Here is a 17963-nt window from a genome sequence, read left to right on the forward strand (position 1 = left end):
GTAGGCACACAGACTCTGTGTGCCTACGTGCTGAGTTCACTGCCAACGTGCTGAGCTCACTGCCTACGTGACAGAGGCTGTTGCTGCTGATTCGTCAGGAGGTGTCAAGCGCAGGCTAGAGTGGGTGGACAGCCTGCATTTAGTGAGCCGCCCGAGCCCCCCAAATGCCCTGATACTAGCAACTGAGAGAGAGACCAGAGGAGGAGACCAGAATTTAGATTCAGCAGCGGCGGGGATTTTAAAATAGAAAGGAGGCTTTCTCCAGAAGCCAGCATGAGCAGCAGAGAGACTATAGTCTACACTTCTAAAAAGTAAGTGCACTGAAGTAATGTGGCTTTTTTTCTAATATCTGAGTAATGTGGTTTCTTTTCTAAGATTTGATCAGTGCCACATTACTCAGATCTTAGAAAAGAAGCCACATTACTCAGATCTTAGAAAAGAAGTCACAGATTCTGTGGCTTCTTTTCTAAGATCTTAGTAATGTGCCCTATTGCCCAAATAACGCCCCTAGTCTTCAGTAGGGCATTCTACCGAGGATACCAAAAACCCACACAATTTTGTGGTTTTTTTTTTCTGTCGTGTGTTAATGACAACATGAGACGTGTCGTTGGCATTTCCTATGATTTCAGCTCTGGACCTGAATTTAGGTTATATGATGGAGCGCTGGTCGCTTATTTGCTTGTATTATTCAAAACTTTCTGAAGTAATTGCTGCTTATTATAGGGACAGGTAACTTTTATGGGGAGACGGGCGGTGACGGGAGGGGATTTTAGTGGGGATGGGTGGGATTTCTGTCCCCGCGCAACTCTCTACTGGGTCATTCCATGTCAAGTGGACCAATACTGAAAACTGCCCATGCTTGACCCACTTGAAATCCAACCAAATTTTACAGGGGTGTTTAGGGTCTCAAATGAAACTCTGTAAAAAATTTTGGATCTATCTCAATTTGGATCTATCTCAATTTGGAGCTAGGGGTGGTTGAACAAAAGCAATCGATCACTCCCATGCCTCGTGTGACCTAAAATGCCAACTTTGCTTAAGTACTGCGGCAGAAGGAAACTACCTAGGAGTCTGAAATTGTGCAGTTTGGTACAACACCTTGGGGCAAGTTTCTGTGCCAAGTTTGAAATCTTTCGCAAACGTGTTTCCATTTCTACAGGTCAGCAAAGTAGGCAAAAGAATTTATGAATGAAAATTTTTGACAAAGTTTGGCTCCATACTGCTGCTGGTAGGTAAGTCAGCTGAGGGTACAACTTTACCAGCAGACATGTATCATGAGGTGCTTCCAAGATTTGCAATATGAGCTTTTACAGTGAAGTGAAGCTGAATATATGACCAACCCAAAAAATATGGCTTTATGCATTTATGCAAATTTTCACTGTTTTTCAGATTCAAATATCTGTGTAGTTTTTTTTTGTTTTTGTTTTTATGTCATTTGAAAGAGCGTATTATTTTTTGCTTCAGAAGCTATCCTGTTTCATCTTGGACCCGACCTTTCTTTGGTGAGAATTAAAGCTTCAAAAATACCCATTAGTTTCTTTAAACTCGAAAGGAAGCTGTAGAAGAACAAGTTATAAGATGGAGGATAGACTCAAGTTATCTAAGGAAATATTTTACGGAAATGGTGTTAGATGCATGGAACGATCTCCTAGTGGAGGTGGTGGAGATGAGGACTATATCTGAATTGAAAAGAAACACAGGACATGATTTCTTTGGGGGGGGGGGGAGAGGAGAGCAAATAATGGCCATCCAGTGTACTGTAATTTTCTATAGGGTCCTTATTAAGATGCATTAATGATTAGTGTCCATTAAATGCTAAGAAGCCTGTAGGAATAAAATAGGCTTTTCAGCACTTAGCATGTGCTAATCATTAGCACACCTTAATAAGAGGAGCCCTGTGTTTCTATGTTTATATTTGCTTTCACTGATTTGACTTACCCTTTCACATTAATACCCCGTAACCTCAAAGAAGACTAAACAGTTTGCTAAAGAATAGAGTTAAGAAATAACAGTTCAAAAAATAAACTCAATAAAATACTGCTACTATTTATTATTTCTAGAGCACTACTAGATGTATACAGCACTGTACAGAGTTGCAAAGGAGACAGTCCCTGCTCGAATGAGCTTACAGTCTAATCAATATAGTGTAATATCTTATCCAGAAATCCTCTCTAGGAGAGATAGTATGGTGGGTGGGGAACAGGGTTCTTCTATCAAAACGCATATTTTAAATTTGTAATTAAATATAGGGATTAGAGTTTAAGTTAAATAGGACAAATATAGGTGTTTTTTTTATTTTTAGGATGCTGGTTCTGTTTTTACTGAACACTGCTGGGAGCAATGTTAATAGCAATTGTGGTATTGTGTCTGATTGTAGGAGTTAAAAGGGTGGTGTTCAGGTTAAGGATAGTAAGATTGTCCTTTGTTCTGGTAACAGTTGTTTATCCAGCCTCTCCTTGCCACGGTGATCATTAGTCATATGTGAAGGTTATTTGGGGACATCTTTTTAGTCCATGGATGTGACCTAGTCACATAATTATGTATGTAAGAAATTATATTATTCCTTGACACGAAGCCCTGTCTTGGCTGGTTTTGTACTATCTTAAATATCTTCATTTGTCAGTGAGACTTGAATGTTCTAACTTCATGCTTGTTGAACTGCATATAAATAATGCTTAACCTCCAATTTAATTTAATTGGCACTTGTATTCCACTTTTACCAGTAAGGACTGGCTCAATCTAATAATCACCTAGGGTGACAGCTATTAAAATGTATTTTTTTATAAATTTACTAAGTTGGTTATGAGTTCTTTCCTGGCTTTGCATATACAATTTTTTTTGTTGTTGTTTTTTTAATCTAGATGTGCTTCTACTAAAATATTTTTGTAGCTACCTGTAAAAACATTTATACTTGTCATGAGTAAGATGATTACTGTAGAACATGCAGCCTACTAATAAGATACTAGCGGGTAAGTAACTCTTGGTGTACTCTGCCCTTTTGTACCTGCCTATTGGGCTGTAAGAGCTGTTACATGATTTTAGGTCGTCACACTTTTTCCCCTATGTTGTTCTGTGTCTTTCCCAAATATGCTTGCATTATGAAACTAAACATTGTGATATCCTGTAAACTTGACTGGCTAGGGTCCCACAAGATAGATTTGGGAACCATTGTTCTAGAGCAGTGGTCTCAAACTCAAACCCTTTGCGGGGCCACATTTTGGATTTGTAGGTACTTGGAGGGCCGCAGAAAAAATAGTTAATGTCTTATTAAAGAAATGACAATTTTGCATGAGGTAAAACTCTTTATAGTTTATATATCTTTCCTTTTAACTGTTAACGGAAAGTTTTATAAACTATAAAGAGTTTTACCTCATGCAAAATTGTCATTTCTTTAATAAGACATTAACTATTTTTTCTGCGGCCCTCCAAGTACTCTATTTTTTTCTGCAGCACTCACATTTAAAGTTCAATATCTTTTCTTTCTCTAAACTGACACATTTCAATCACTAAATTGAAAATAAAATCATTTTCCTACCTTTGTTTGGTAATTTCATCAGTCTCTGGTTGCACTTTATTCTTCTGACTGTGCATCCAATACTTCTTCCCTTCTTTCAGCCTCCTGTATGCTTCCTCTCCTCCAGACCTCATTCCCTCCCCCAACTTTTTCTTTCTTTCTCTGTCTGTATTTCTCCGATTCCGTGCCCCATTTTTTGCTTTGTTTCTGGTTCGCTGTCCCCCCCTCCTTCTTTCCTTCTTTCTTCCTTCCTCCGCGCCCCATTTTTTGCTTTTTTTTCTGGCTCCCTGTCCCCACCCCACCTTCTTTCTTTCTTTCTTCCTTCCTTCCTGCCCTCCCCATGCCACCGCCGCCACGGAATAGGCTGCTGCCGCTGCCGCTATCGGGAACAGGCAGAGATCTCCCTGCTTCTCTTCTGCACGGGGCCGACCAACTCTCGCCGCCCAACATCAATTCTAACATCGGAAAGGACGTTCCGGGCAGCCAGGCAGCAATTGGCTAGCCAGAACGTCCTCTCGACGTCAGAATTGACGTCGGGCCTCGAGAGTTGGTCGACCCCGCAGGGAAGAGAAGCAGGGAGATCAAAGAACACGGTGCCGGCCTGATCCCCGATGGCAGCAGTGAGAAGGGAAGGGAAGCAGGTTCGGCACCACTGCTTTAGACGAGCCGCGAGCCGCACTCTAGGGAGAACAGTGGACCGGGGCCCCTTGGTACGCCACTGGAGCAGCAGCGTGTCTGGCCGCCTCGTTCGTTCAAAGCTGCGGGTGGCGGCTCCTTGCGAGATCCGTGCCTGCGTCTGAAGCCTCTCTGATGTTGTGACATCAGAGAGGCTTCCGATGCAGGAGTGGATAGCGCAAGGAGCCGCCAACCCGCGGCTTTGAACGACGAGCCGGCTGCTGCTCCAAAAGGAAGAGAATGATGCCTCCAGACCGCGGGCCCGCGGGCCACCTGTTTGAGACCACTGTTCTAGAGTATATGTTCAATTTCTTTAGTTTGAAAGTATGGCTTGCATTATTTTGGTGGTTCCTTATTGAATTCTTTCTACCTTATCAGTGTCATTGTTCAATTATGATTTTGAGAAGTATAAAACATAAGAACATAAGAATTGCCGCTGCTGGCTCAGACCAGTGGTCGATTGTGCCCAGCAGTCCGCTCACGCGGCGGCCCTTAGGTCAAAGACCAGTGCTCTAAATGAGTCCAGACTCACCTGCGTACGTTCCAGTTTAGCAGGAACTTGTCCAATTTTGTCTTGAATCCCTGGAGGGTGTTTTCCCCTATAACAGACTCTCTGGATGAAGAAGGAACTTCCTTACATTTTATGGAATCTTTCCTCTTTTAACTTTAGAGAGTGCCCTCTCATTCTCCCTACCTTGGAGAGGGTGAACAACCTGTCTTTATCTACTAAGTCTATTCCCTTCCGTATTTTGAATGTTTTGATCAAGTCCCCTCTCAGTCTCCTCTTTTCAAGGGAGAAGAGGCCCAGTTTCTCCAATCTCTCACTGTACGGCAACTCCTCCAGCCCCTTAACCATTTTAGTTGCTCTTCTCTTTCGAGTGGTACTGTGTCATTCATGTATGGCAACCAGTGCTGGATGCAGTACTCCAGGTGAGGGTGCACCATGGCCCAGTACAGTGGCATGATAACCTCTGATCTGTTCGTGATCCCCTCTTTATCATTCTTAGCATTGTGTTTGTCCTTTTCGCTGCTGCCGCCGCGCATTGCACGGACGGCTTAATCGACTTGTCGATCAGAACTCCCAAGTCTTTTTCCTGGAAGGTCTCTCCAAGTACCACCTTGGACATCCTGTATTCGTGCATGAGATTTTTGTTACCAACATGCATCATTTTACACTTATCTACGTTGAACCTCATTTGCCATGTCGATGCCCATTTCTTGAGCTTGATTGTCACGTTGCAAATCTTCGCAATCCCCCTGTGTCTTCACTACTCTGAATAACTTCGTATCGTCCACAAAGTTAATCACCTCACTCTTCGTACCAATGTCCAGATCATTTAGAAAGATGTTGAAGAGCACATGTCCGAGCACCGAGCCCTGTGGCACCCCACTGGTGATACTCTTCCAGTCCGAATGTTGTCCATTTACTCCCACTCTCTGTTTCCTATGCTCTAGCCAGTTTTTAATCCACGTGAGTATTTCACCCTTGATTCCATGGCTTGCAATTTTCTGAAGTAGTCGTTCATGTGGAACCTTGTCGAATGCCTTCTGAAAATCCAGATAATAGAATGTCGACCGGGTCGCTCTTATCTATCTGCCTATTTACTCCCTCGAAGAAGAGCAGCAAGTTTGTCAAACAAGATCTGCCTTTGCTGAAACCGTGCTCCCTCATCAGATTGTGTCCGTCAAGGTGATCAATGATGCGGTTCTTTTATCCTGGTACCAAGGTCAGACTCACCGTTCTGTAGTTTCCCGGGTCTCCCCTCAAACCTTTTTTGAAGATTGGCGTAACATTCGCCACCTTCCAGTCTTCAGAATCTTTCCCGATTTGATCGATGGATTGGCTATTATTTGAAGCAGTTCAGCTATAGTCCCATTCAGTTCCTTGATGACCCTCCCAGGGATTTATTGCTCTTAAGCCTATCGATCTGCCTGCATACCTCTTCTAGACTGACCGTCAACCCTATCAGTTTCCCGGTATGCTGTGTATATCCTCTTCGGTAAATACAGACGCAAAAAATGTGTTCAGTTTGTCGGCGATTGCTTTGTCCTCCTTTAGCACTCCCTTTATTCCATGGTTATCCAATGGTCCCACCGCTTCCTTCGTGGGTCTTTACCCCTTAATATATCGAAAGAACGGCTTGAAGTTTTTCGCCTCCTTGGCTATTTTTTTCCTCATAGTCTCTTTTGGCCCCTTTTACCGCCTTATGGCACCTGTGATGAAGTTCGTGCTTATTCCAGTTTTTGTCTGTTTTTGACCTTTTCCATTCCTTAAAAGAAGTTTTCTTGTCTCTGATCTCTTCCTTCACCTCTACAGTGAGCCAAACCGGCTCTTTGTTCTTTTTCCTCTTAGATCCCTTGTTGATACGTGGTATATATAAATTTTGTGCCTCGGTGACTGTGTCCTTAAAAAAGGACAAAGCTTGCTCTAACATTTTTATAGTGCTTATCCTCTTCTTAATCATCTTCCCCACTATGAGTCTCATCCCTTCGTAATTCCCTTTTCAGAAGTTCAGTGCCGTGGCCGTCGTTCAGGACCGATGTTTCGCCCCTATGTCCAGGTCGAAGCGGATCATATTGTGATAGCTGTTTCCCGGCATCCCTTCTACTTCTACACCTCGTGCTGGTCCTCGCAGTCCATTTAGAATTAAGTCTAGAGAGGGTTCACGTGATGACAACGCTCTGATTGGACACCTGTTGCTCGAGTTCCGACTCTCTTTTGAGCAAAAACCCCCAATGTAGCGCTTGTCAGCATTACTATAGCACTCTTTTAGTGTTATCTGCTCCTGATTAGCACTCGCTTTCTTTGAAGGGCCACAGGGAGATTCAGCTGTCCCGACTAGGCAGTTATGCCTATTAAAGCATCGTTGCCAGGAAGAGAAAAACTCACTAAGCCTTCCATCATGGTGGCTGCCGCCCCGGAGCCTAGCGGCACGCCCTCGCACGAGGCCAACATGCAGGTCTCTGTCCGTCACCTCTCTACCCTGCTAGATGAAAAACTCTCTAAACTCCATGCCATGCTAGATGAAGTGAAGGATAGCATAGCCTGCCATGCAGCTCGCATCCAGCAGACGGAAGAGCGCATCTCGGCGCAGGAAGACCGGGTAGAGACGGCGGCACAGCGTATCGCTGTATTGGAGACCCAGGTGAAAAACTTGGAGGAGAGGGCGGAGGATGCCGAAAATCGTAGCCGCAGAAACAACCTCTGCATCATTGAGCTGCCGGAGACGTTAAAAAACGCGGAGCTGCGTGCTTAGTTGGAAATCTGGCTGCCGCAGACTCTGGGGCTGGTGTCTTCTTTGGGCCCAGTACACGTGGAGCGGGCCCACCTGAGGGATTAGCTCTCAAGAAGATGAAACAACAGCTCAAGCTGGACGCCTTGTCCATTGTGGCAGGCGTACAGGCCATCATTTTTGGGGGCTATGGGGCTTGAGCCAAGTTGCACTGATTGGAGTACTGCAAATGTCCTCAGAGGTGATCCAGCTGGAATCAGCAGAAGTTCTCTGATTTGATGTGAATAACCTCTCATTCTGTGACCTCCATTGTCGTGGCATTGGCTGCAACACTGGGTGGCAGATGCAACCTCCACAAAGCATCTTCCAATTTCCTTTCATGAGCCATCTTCTTTATGGGGTGATCTGAAGAAGCTGGTCAAGAACCTTGGGGAGGCTTGCTCCCTCTGTCTTCCAGAGTTGTGACAGAAAGGGTCCCAATGCACCTTCTTGGTCAAGCTTTGTTCTAGGGGAGGAAAGGGGTAGGTAACTAACTTGGTTACATTTTCCAGCTAGGGGGAAAGAGAGAGAGCGTGCAATTCTTCTGACAGTTGAGCGTTTATAGTTGACTGCTGAGAATATGCTTATTATGCAGGAAGGCGCAGAGTATGTTTACGGATAAAGAATAGTCATAGCTAGAAGAATGAGAATGATTAAGCTTGTATGGCTAGAAAAAGGGAGAATTAACGCAACATGGCACTTCTTGAACACAGTAATTTCAGCTAAGCATTTTCTTTAACTGTTGATTAGTCTCTTATTGTCCTTGAGGAATTTATTTGGCCTGTTCTATATAGAACTTGTTCAACTTGGTGACGTTTGAGGGCTTCTGGTCTTACGTTTGTGCCAGATTTAGGGTGGTTTATTGTCTTGGTCAGTTTAAAACACTCTTCTATAGTGTTTTCAAGTAGGTTTATTTACTTGATGTTTATGATTAGTGTCTTGCTGGAGGACCCACTTTTAACTCAGCTTGAGCTCATATATGGAAGGCCTGACATTCTTCTTTCAAAGTTTCTGATTATAAAGCAATGCCACCCCATGAAACCTCCACCATCTTCCATAACATTTGAGATAAAGTTCTTACTTTGGAAGACAGTGTTTGGTTTACATCAAATAAGTTAAATTTTTGACTCATTTTGTCTAGAGAACAATATTCAAAAGTCTTGTGGATCATTCAAATGGCCATTGGTGAATCTGAGGCAGGTAACAATGTTAATGTTAATTTTGGAGAGCAAGTTAAATTTTTGACTCATTTTGTCTAGAGAACAGTATTCAAAAGTCTTATGGATCATTCAAATGGTCATTGATGAATCTGAGGCAGGTAACAATGTTAATGTTAATTTTGGGGAGCAATGGTTTCTTCCTAGCTATATCTTTTATGAACACCATTCCCATTCAGATCTGCTTGTGGTCGATGCATGACTTTTATATCAGAGTAGTAATATAGGGCTTTTTTGCTGCACCTTACACCTTGAGGTGAAGAGAGTGATGCTTAAGTGTGCCTGCTTTCTTTATAAAATTATGCTATAAAAGCTCTAGAATTGTGGTACAAATAAAATTGCAGACATTTTGTATATGTTGGGGAGTAGGCATAAATGTTCATGTATAGTTTATAAAATACCTGCATAAATGACTCCACCTAAAACTTGCCAACACCTAACTCATGTAAAAGATTATACAATCTTGTCATTTCACATATTAGTAGTATCACTTTGAGAATAGCTGGTAAAGAGATACTTGAATCACAAAAATAATAGTTTTAAGGCCCTTGTGGCAACCAATTCAAGTTAAATTAAAGTATTAAATCCATTGTACATCAAATATCAAAGTAAGAACAGCATAGGCAAATTACCAGATCTAAAGAGACTGGGCACTTGTCAACAAACTTCAAGGGGGAGCCATCTGTTCTGCAGACTCTGAAGGGGGACTCTTCTGGAACCCTGTCAGTGATTTTAAAATGTCTTACTTTGAATGTTGGGAGATTCACCCTTTTAAGGCAAGAATTGAACCAATACTCATCTTGCAACAATGCTGAATGGATCTCGTTATACCAATAAGATTTGTATTTGAGAAAAAAATAGGGAAACAGTTGATCATCATTGGGAACTCCACTAACTTGGAATATGAGGATGTTACTGGCCAGACTTTACAGTAGCTATTCTGCAAACAATGGGAAAGTTGGATAGGCTGGAGTGAGCTTAGATGGCAACTTCAGCAGTTGGAACCTAAGATATTACCAGGTGGACTTTAGTCTATGGCCCAGAAATATCATAGAAGAGACAAGCTAACTTAATCATGTATTTCTAATGAGAATAACTAATGGGCAGACTGGATGGACCATTCAGGTCTTTATCTGCCATCATTTACTATGTTGCTATGGTGGGCACTAGATGGTGAAACCATAAAGGTCCGGATTCTCAAAAAAGTCAGCTAAAGTTATGCACCAGTAGGCGCATATTTCACGCCTGCTGGCACCTAACTTGTGTGTTAATTGGTTTAAGTGGTGTGATATTGGTCACGCAATTAAAAAACAATTTTATAACTCATAAAAAAATATTAAGCACTGCTAGGCACCTTCTGGGACTGGTGCCTGGGTCCATGGTGCCTTGCAGCGACTAGTGACATCTAAGCTTAGAAATGAGTGTGTTTAGGGGCGGCACCAGACTTCAGCGTCACTGGATGTGATTCAGCAAGGAACTGGAACTGTAGGCCTCTAAAACCCTGGCCTACATTTCCAGTGTCTAGGGTCTTTGCTGGGCTTTGGTATCCCCGATTCTAGAAGTGGCGCCTGTCCGTGATTGACACAAGGCAGGTGCCACTTACAGAATCAGCCCCAAAGAACACAGTTTATTAGCATATTGGAAACAATTATGTTAAAGAGTTGATAAAGAGAACATTTTAAAAATCAATACTGGTACATGGCTTTCTCTAAGATATATTGAAAAGGAAATGAAAGTTCGATCAGTTGCTTGCTCATATAATGCATAGTGGTGTTTGTAAAATGTTCAGAATTCATTAGTTGGTGAAGAGGAATTATTAAAAAATATTTTTACTGCATTATCTTGTACATTCCATGAACTAAGCTTTTTCGACAATCCGCATATATTATTTATTTAGAAATGTTCCTTTTAAATAAGATTATTTTTTCCATTATTTTTGTAGATATGGTCCGAAAAAAGAATCCCCCTCTGAGAAACGTCGCTAGCAAAGGTGAGGCACAGGACCTTGAATCTGCTGATATTGAGAGTGTGCACTCTGAGCGGAACAAGGAATTCTCTGCTGAGCAGATGCAAGAAAACAATAACCAAGGTAGTGCTGTTGAGCTCAACAACATTAAAGATAATTGCATGCTTGTCCAAGAAACATCTGCAAGCACTAAAAAAAACTCTGCATTGAGTGAAAAGATTGGCTTCAATTATGAAAGTCACAGCAAGGGTGGAAATGCTCCTTCCTTCCAGCATGAAGAGGTAGCAGACAAAAATATGCGGTCTCTCCCATCTCCAGCTGTTGGAGGAGTAGGTGAGCCCTTGAAGTCTCCTTTGAGATCAGACACAGATGACACCCAAGATGTGGTTTCTGCCTCCTCTGAGGATTCAGGGGAAAAGAAAGAACATCCGATTTCACCAAAGTCTATGAATGATGCAGTGCACATGAAAAGTGGTCAAGTGGACTATCAAGGCTCAAGTCCAACCTCTGTGGCCTCAGAAAATCCACAAGTGCCTTCCGAGGGGGGTGCAGGACTAAATAAATCAAAAACTGATTTGTCTCTCAGTGATAATCCAGATTCAGCTCCCCTGTCTCCAGAGCTTCAGGACTTCAAATGCAACATCTGTGGCTATGGCTACTATGGGAATGACCCTACAGATCTGATCAAACACTTCCGCAAGTATCACCTTGGACTGCACAATCGTACAAGGCAAGATGCTGAGCTTGATACCAAGATCCTAGCCCTTCACAACATGGTGCAGTTTAGTCAGTCCAAAGAGTTCCCAAAGGTCAACCGGTCTGTGCTTGCAGGTGTACTTCCTGACATCAACTCCCAGAGGCCTGCACTACCGAATGGGACATATGATGTACAGGTTGGTATTATTTAGTGTGTTACATTTGTGCAACTGCAGTTATGAAACATGAGCAGGATTAGGTGACCAGTTATAGGCTAGGAGCTGAGCTAGTATTGATGGCTATTTTGAATTAGGATGGGACCTTTCGTTTCAACTTGGGAGGGAAAGGTGGTAAGTGTAAACTGAAAAAGGAATTCTAGTTCCCAGGAGGATGTAGTACAATGGAGGCAGACAACAAAAGTCTTGGATAAGGAGAGAAATCCCAAAAGAAGTCATGCTCTATAGATGACAGCTGAAAATGTATCCTTGGCAGCGTGTGCAGGAATAACTAGGTAAACTGGATGGACCAGCTATTTTTTTTTTTTTTTGCTGCTATCATTTAATATGTTACTGTAAAATGATTCGTATAAAGCAAGTAAAGAATGTGCACTATAAATATGTCTTCCTTCTATGTTTAAGTGCTGTAGATACTTTTCTGGCTCATGAGTATATCATCTTTACTGCTTGTTGTCTTAGAAGATTAAAATTGTTAAAAGGGAAGAGAGCCAATTTCTAAAATCATATTTCAAAATACAATAGCATGATCACTTAAAAAATATAATCTGTGTACTTGTATACACGACACATACTTTATTCTTAGGGGTGATTCCCCCCCCCAAACCCAAGATGGTTAAGTCTGTAGATATGTTTTGGTCATTGTGAAGAGAGATTACTGGGTGCACAGCTTGGTATGGGATGAAAAGCTATGTGCATCTACTGTATATAATATAAAACATATAAATATACATTTTACATTTACAATTGGAAGCATCTTAAATTACCTACATTCTTATTTGCAAAACCACCCGATTGACAACATAATCTGTTAAGAAATATCAGTGTGTTTACATTGTGTTAGTACATCAGATATCCATACATTAAAAGATGAATGTTTTTCCCATTCATGCATGCATGCACCTTCTCTTCCCTTTCCATCTTCCCTGCTTTACAGGGGAAAATGTTTTTTGGCATGCAAAGCATATACTTCAAACTCCAAATTAAATGTATCAATTGGATTAGTCCACAGTCTATTTCTCTGAGTCAGTATTTAGTAGTAACATAAGAATAGCCTTACTGGGTCAGACCAAAGGTCCATCAAGCCCAGTAGCCCGTTCTCACAGTGACCAATCCAGGTTCCTAGTACCTGGCCAAAACCCAAGGAGTAGAAATCCATGCTACCAATCCAGGGTAAGCAATGGCTTCCCCAATAACAGACTATGGACTTTTCCTCCAGGAAATTGTCCAAACCTTTCTTAAAACAAGCTATGCTATTCGCTCTTACTATAACCTCTGGCAATGCATTCCAGAGCTTAACTATTCTCTGAGTGAAAAAATATTTTCTCATATTGGTTTTAAAAGTATTTCCCTTTAACTTAGTGTTGCCTGTAATTTTTGATGGGGTAAAAATTGATTCACTTGTTTTCTATGATGTGGATGCATTTTTCTTGACAGTGGTGAGGGTATTGACTAATGCAGCAATTAGAGGCAGTATGATCGTTATGTGTGCATAGGTGAAATGTGTGAGATCTAGGCTGGCTTCCAAAGATTGCATTAGGAGGTTGAACGCTGATTGTGAAAGTGGAGATCCTTTGGGGACCCCACTGGGAGGGTGTCTGCTATCAGAAAGATTACCATCCTTACGTACAGCATAGTGCTGAGTGGTTAGGAATCCTTGGAACCAGGAGAGGACTGGGCCACTAAATCCAAAATCACTGAATATCTCCGCCATTTGATCAAAGTCTACTAGGTCAAATGTGCTGCTTAGGTTGAATTTGATTGTGATTACGTTGTGACCCTTGCTTAGTAGTTCATTGCTGTATGTTACTAGTTCTGTGACCACACGCCTCAGTGCTGTGATTGTCCTGAATCCCGATTGTGAAAGATGGAAACTATTAAAGCATAAGTAGCTTTTAAATCGTTCTGTGACATATCCCTCCATCATTTTGATGAATAGGGGGATTGAAGCTGCTGGAAAATGACAGCCACCAGAGGTTTGTTAAACCCAATGGAATTCTGGTCACACTACGATATCTCGTCAGACTCAGACTGCCTCTCTGTAGACTCTTGGACCAAAATGAGCATGCAGATTCTTAACAAGATGGCCCCCATCAAATTAAGAAAAACGAGAAATAAAAACCTGGATGGCTGGTTTGACGCTGAACTAGGAACAGCAAAAAGAGAATTACGAAAACTGGAAGACAATGGCTGAAATCGGGAGATAACAAAAAAAGAACAAATTGGAGACAAATTAAAAGAATACAAAAAACTTATAACTATAAAACGCACAAATTTTTATGCAAAAAAAAAAATAGACTTCCCCAACACCAACACCAAGAATCTATTTAAACTAGTGACCAACCTTTACGATATATAGGCCTTTTCTCGCCCCACTACAGACTCCCCACTGTCAGCCGATGCACTGGCTTAATTTTTTAACCACAAATTCAATAACCTAAGATCCAATCTATCAACCTCCACAACAAATCTTTTGAACTACCCAGTTGCCCAACACATTGACGAACCCTGGGTAGACATGTACTGGAATAATTTTGCTATCCCCACCTGGAATTAATTCTGCAAACTCTACTCAAAATATGCCGATTCATACTGCAGATTAGACAGTTGCCCACCAAACGTCATGAAAGACGCTCCAATCACCTTCAAAGCCAAGTTACACAATTGGCTCTCCTCTCTATTACTGTCTAGTACATTTCCCGAGGAGTTAAGTCAGATACTAATCACACCAATTATAAAAAATCCCAAGGAATCTATCAAGTTGACATCGAATTACAGACCCATTGCAAAAATTCCCTTTTTTGTAAAGCTGATGGAAGGCTTGGTAAACCAGGATTTAGTATCATACCTGGACAAATTCAGCATACTTCATGGCAACCAATCAGGTTTTCGTTACGGGTTCAGCATGGAAACAGTTATAGCTTCATTGCTGGATTCCCTCCTGAACCTGTTCAGCCAATGTTCTAATGTTCAGTTAGACTTGAGTAGTGCCTTTGATTTAGTCGATCATGCCAGCCTAATTGACTGCTTGGAGACAATTGGACTCACTGGTAATGTATTAAAATGGTTCCAAGGTTTCTTGACTAAACGATCATATCTGGTCCATAGCGATAATAATCAATCCTCCAGCTGGGTAAACTCATGCAGAGTCCCACAGGGTTCCCCCCTATCCCCCACTCTGTTCAACATTTACCTAGCCTCATTGGCAAATCTACTGCAAAAACTAAAAATCAAATTTTACATCTACGATGATGACATCACCATAGTCCTTCCCCTAACAAGCCTGACCCCTGAGACAAGGAATCATCTAACATTAACTTTAAATCAAATTGAATCATGGATGACTAAGTTCAAACTGAAACTGAACTCTGAAAAACCCAAATTCTTCCTGATAAGCCCGAATGACAAAATCGAAGACACTTCAATTTCCCTGAATGGACATAACTTCCCTATAGTCGACACCGTAAAAATCCCGGGATTGACGCTGGACTGTTATCACTCTAGATATTCACACAAAGCAACTGATCAAAAAAGGCTTCTCGACACTATGGAAGCTAAGAACCATCAGAAAGTTCTTTGACGCAGCATCATTCCGCTTACTGGTGCAATTCTCCATTTTAAGCCTGCTCGACTATTGTAACATCATTTATCTGGGGTCTTTCAAGAAAACCATTCAAAGACTCCGAATCATACAAAATTCAGCAGTGCGACTGATTTTCGGTATAAAAAAAATGGGACCACATAACCCCCTACTATCAAAAACTCCATTGGCTGCCCCTAGAAGCAAGAGTACTGTTCAAATTTGCCTGCCTTTGTTTTAAATCCATTCTTGGTTTGGCGCCCCTATACCTGGTCTCCCATTTTAAATTGGACTGTTCCACCATGCCTACACGCAGAATACATATGTTTAGCCACCCAATAATAAAAACCTGCCGATACAAAAGATTCCTTGACAGAACTCTTGCTTTCCAAGCAAGTCAACAGAACGGCTGGCTAGGTAACATCATCAAGCACTCCTCATCCTACCTTAACTTCAGAAAACTAGTCAAAACCAACCTTTTTAACAGACTTGTAACCAAGAACTCTTAAAGCCTTACCCCGCGCATGTCCCCCGGTATTGTACTTACATGCGACTCTTACTCTGTCTCTCTTCCCCCCCCACAAATATTCATGTATTCTAAGACTTCATTGTTATTTTTTTCACTGACTGTTCAGCTCTTCTTATTGTAAACCGCCTCAAACTACTTTGGCGGTATATAAAAATAAAATTATTATTATTATTTTTCACATCAGTGGGGCTGAATTTGGGGTTCTTGGGAATGGGCGTTAGGATAATTCCTCCTGATTTGGGGAAAAAGGCCAATTTTTAGGTGATAGTTGAGCCATTGGGTTATTTTTCCTAGGGTTCTTGGGATGGCTTCTTTGATCAGGTAAGGTGGGCAGGTGTTGAGGCTGCAGTATACTTTGGATAATTTTTAGGAGTAGCCATTTTGTGTCATTGAATGTAATCTGTTCAAAGTCATTCCAAGATCTGTCTACTGGTATTTCCATAGATGGTTTTGTTGTAGTGGATCTGGCTGATTGGTGGATGGGGTGGGGTGGGGGTGGGGGCAGCTGGTTTCATGTGGATTGAATCTTTGTTTTAAAATAGTTAGCAATTTCTGAGGTTGTTGGAATAGAAGGGTTGTCACCATTTGTGATCTTGTTCATGTTAGTTAGGTTATCTTATATTGAGAACAGTTTGTTGATTTTAAGATTATCTGTTAAAAAGAACAGGCCCAAGAACAGAACCTTGAGGCACATCACTGGTAACATTCCTTTCCTCAGAGCGATCTCCAATAACCACTACCCTCTGTCTTTTGCCACTCAACCAGTTCTTGACCCAGCCTGTCACTTTGGGGCCCATCCTGAGGCACTCAGTTTATTTATTGGATGTCTGTGTGGAACACTGTCAAAGGCTTTGCTAAATCCTAAATACATCACATCTAGCGCACATCCTCTATCCAATTCTCTGGTCACCCAGTCAAAGAAATTGATCAGATTTGTCTGACAAGACTTACCTCTAGTGAATCCATGTTGCCTCCGGTCCTGTAATCCACCGGATTCCAGAAACTTCAGTTTGTGTTTTAAAAGCGTTTCCATTAATTTGCTTACTACAGAAGTCAGACTTACTGGCCTGTAATTCCCTACTTTTTCCTTGCTTCCACTTTTGTGTAGAGAGACCACATCTGCCCTTCTAGTTCTCCGGTACCACTCCCGACTCTAGAGAAGCACTGAATAGGTCAATCAGCGGAGCCACCAGAACTTCCCTAAGTTTCTTCAGCACCCTCGGACATATACCATCCAGTGCCATCATTTTGTCTACCTTTAATTTAGCTAGCTCCTCACTAACACAACCCTCTGAAAATCGATCAGATCAGCGTCTACTACTTCTCCATCCCTATTCACACTTCTCTTCTGTGATCCCGCTCCCAGTGCATCAGCCATGAATACAGAACAGAAATATTTGTTAAGCAATGCAGCCTTTTTTTATCAGCTTCTACATATGCCTTGTCTTCATTTTTGAGTCTCACAATGCCACTTTTGCACTTCTTCCTATCACTGATATATCTAAAAAAAAGTCTTGTCTCACCATTTTAACTTGTCAGCTATTTTTTCTTCCATTTGTCTTTGCTTTCCTGACTACTCGACCGGTCTCTCTTAACTTTTCCAGATATTTTTGCCCGTCTTCCTCTTTCTACGATCTTTTGTAGTTATAGAAAGCTAACTTCTTATTCCTTACCTTCTTAGCTACTACTTTTGAGAACCAAAGTGGCCTTTTCCTCTTTTACTTACTTGTCTCACAAAAAAGTTTGTTGCCCTTACAGTGCATTTCCACTCCTTCCAGACATTCCCATCCAGACAATTCCTTGACGTAATCCCCCATCCAAATAATGTCAGTTTTCATAAAGTCTAGAACTTTACTTTTGAATGAGCCATCATAATATTAAACCGTAGCATGTAGTGATCACTGGATACCAGATGATCACCCACTGTAACTTCAGAAAAAACTTTCCTCGTTTGTAAGCACTAAGTTTAGTATGATTCCATCCTGCATGGGTTCCATTACCAGTTGCTGGAACAGTTCTCCTTGTAGACAATCCAGGATCTTCCTACTTCTAGAAGATCCTGCAATAGGGATACCCCAGTCAACATCCTGCATGTTAAAATCACCTGTTAGTAAAACTTCCCCTTTTTTAGATATACAATGGAACCTTGATTTGCGAGTAACACGGTTTATGAGTGTTTTGCAAGACGAGCAAAACACTCAGCAAACTTTTGTCTCACAAACCGAGCACTGCCCCGATAAATGAGCACTTACAGCTGCAGGAAGTGCCGCTTCAGGGGGAT

The 17963-nt window shown here is 41.7% G+C and overlaps 1 protein-coding gene across 5 annotated transcripts in view; it reads left to right on the forward strand.

Annotated features, from left to right (window-relative positions):
* Positions 1–17963, forward strand: part of TRPS1 (transcriptional repressor GATA binding 1) — a 524235-nt gene that overhangs the window by 75090 nt on the left and 431182 nt on the right. For all 5 annotated transcript variants that reach the window (XM_033933036.1, XM_033933038.1, XM_033933037.1 and 2 more), the window contains one exon: positions 10621–11537. In XM_033933036.1, the coding sequence (XP_033788927.1) occupies positions 10621–11537 (917 nt within the window). The remainder of the gene's footprint in view (positions 1–10620; positions 11538–17963) is intronic.

Source organism: Geotrypetes seraphini, chromosome 2 (assembly GCF_902459505.1).
Source record: "Geotrypetes seraphini chromosome 2, aGeoSer1.1, whole genome shotgun sequence".
In the NCBI taxonomy this organism is placed as follows: Eukaryota; Metazoa; Chordata; class Amphibia; order Gymnophiona; family Dermophiidae; genus Geotrypetes; species Geotrypetes seraphini.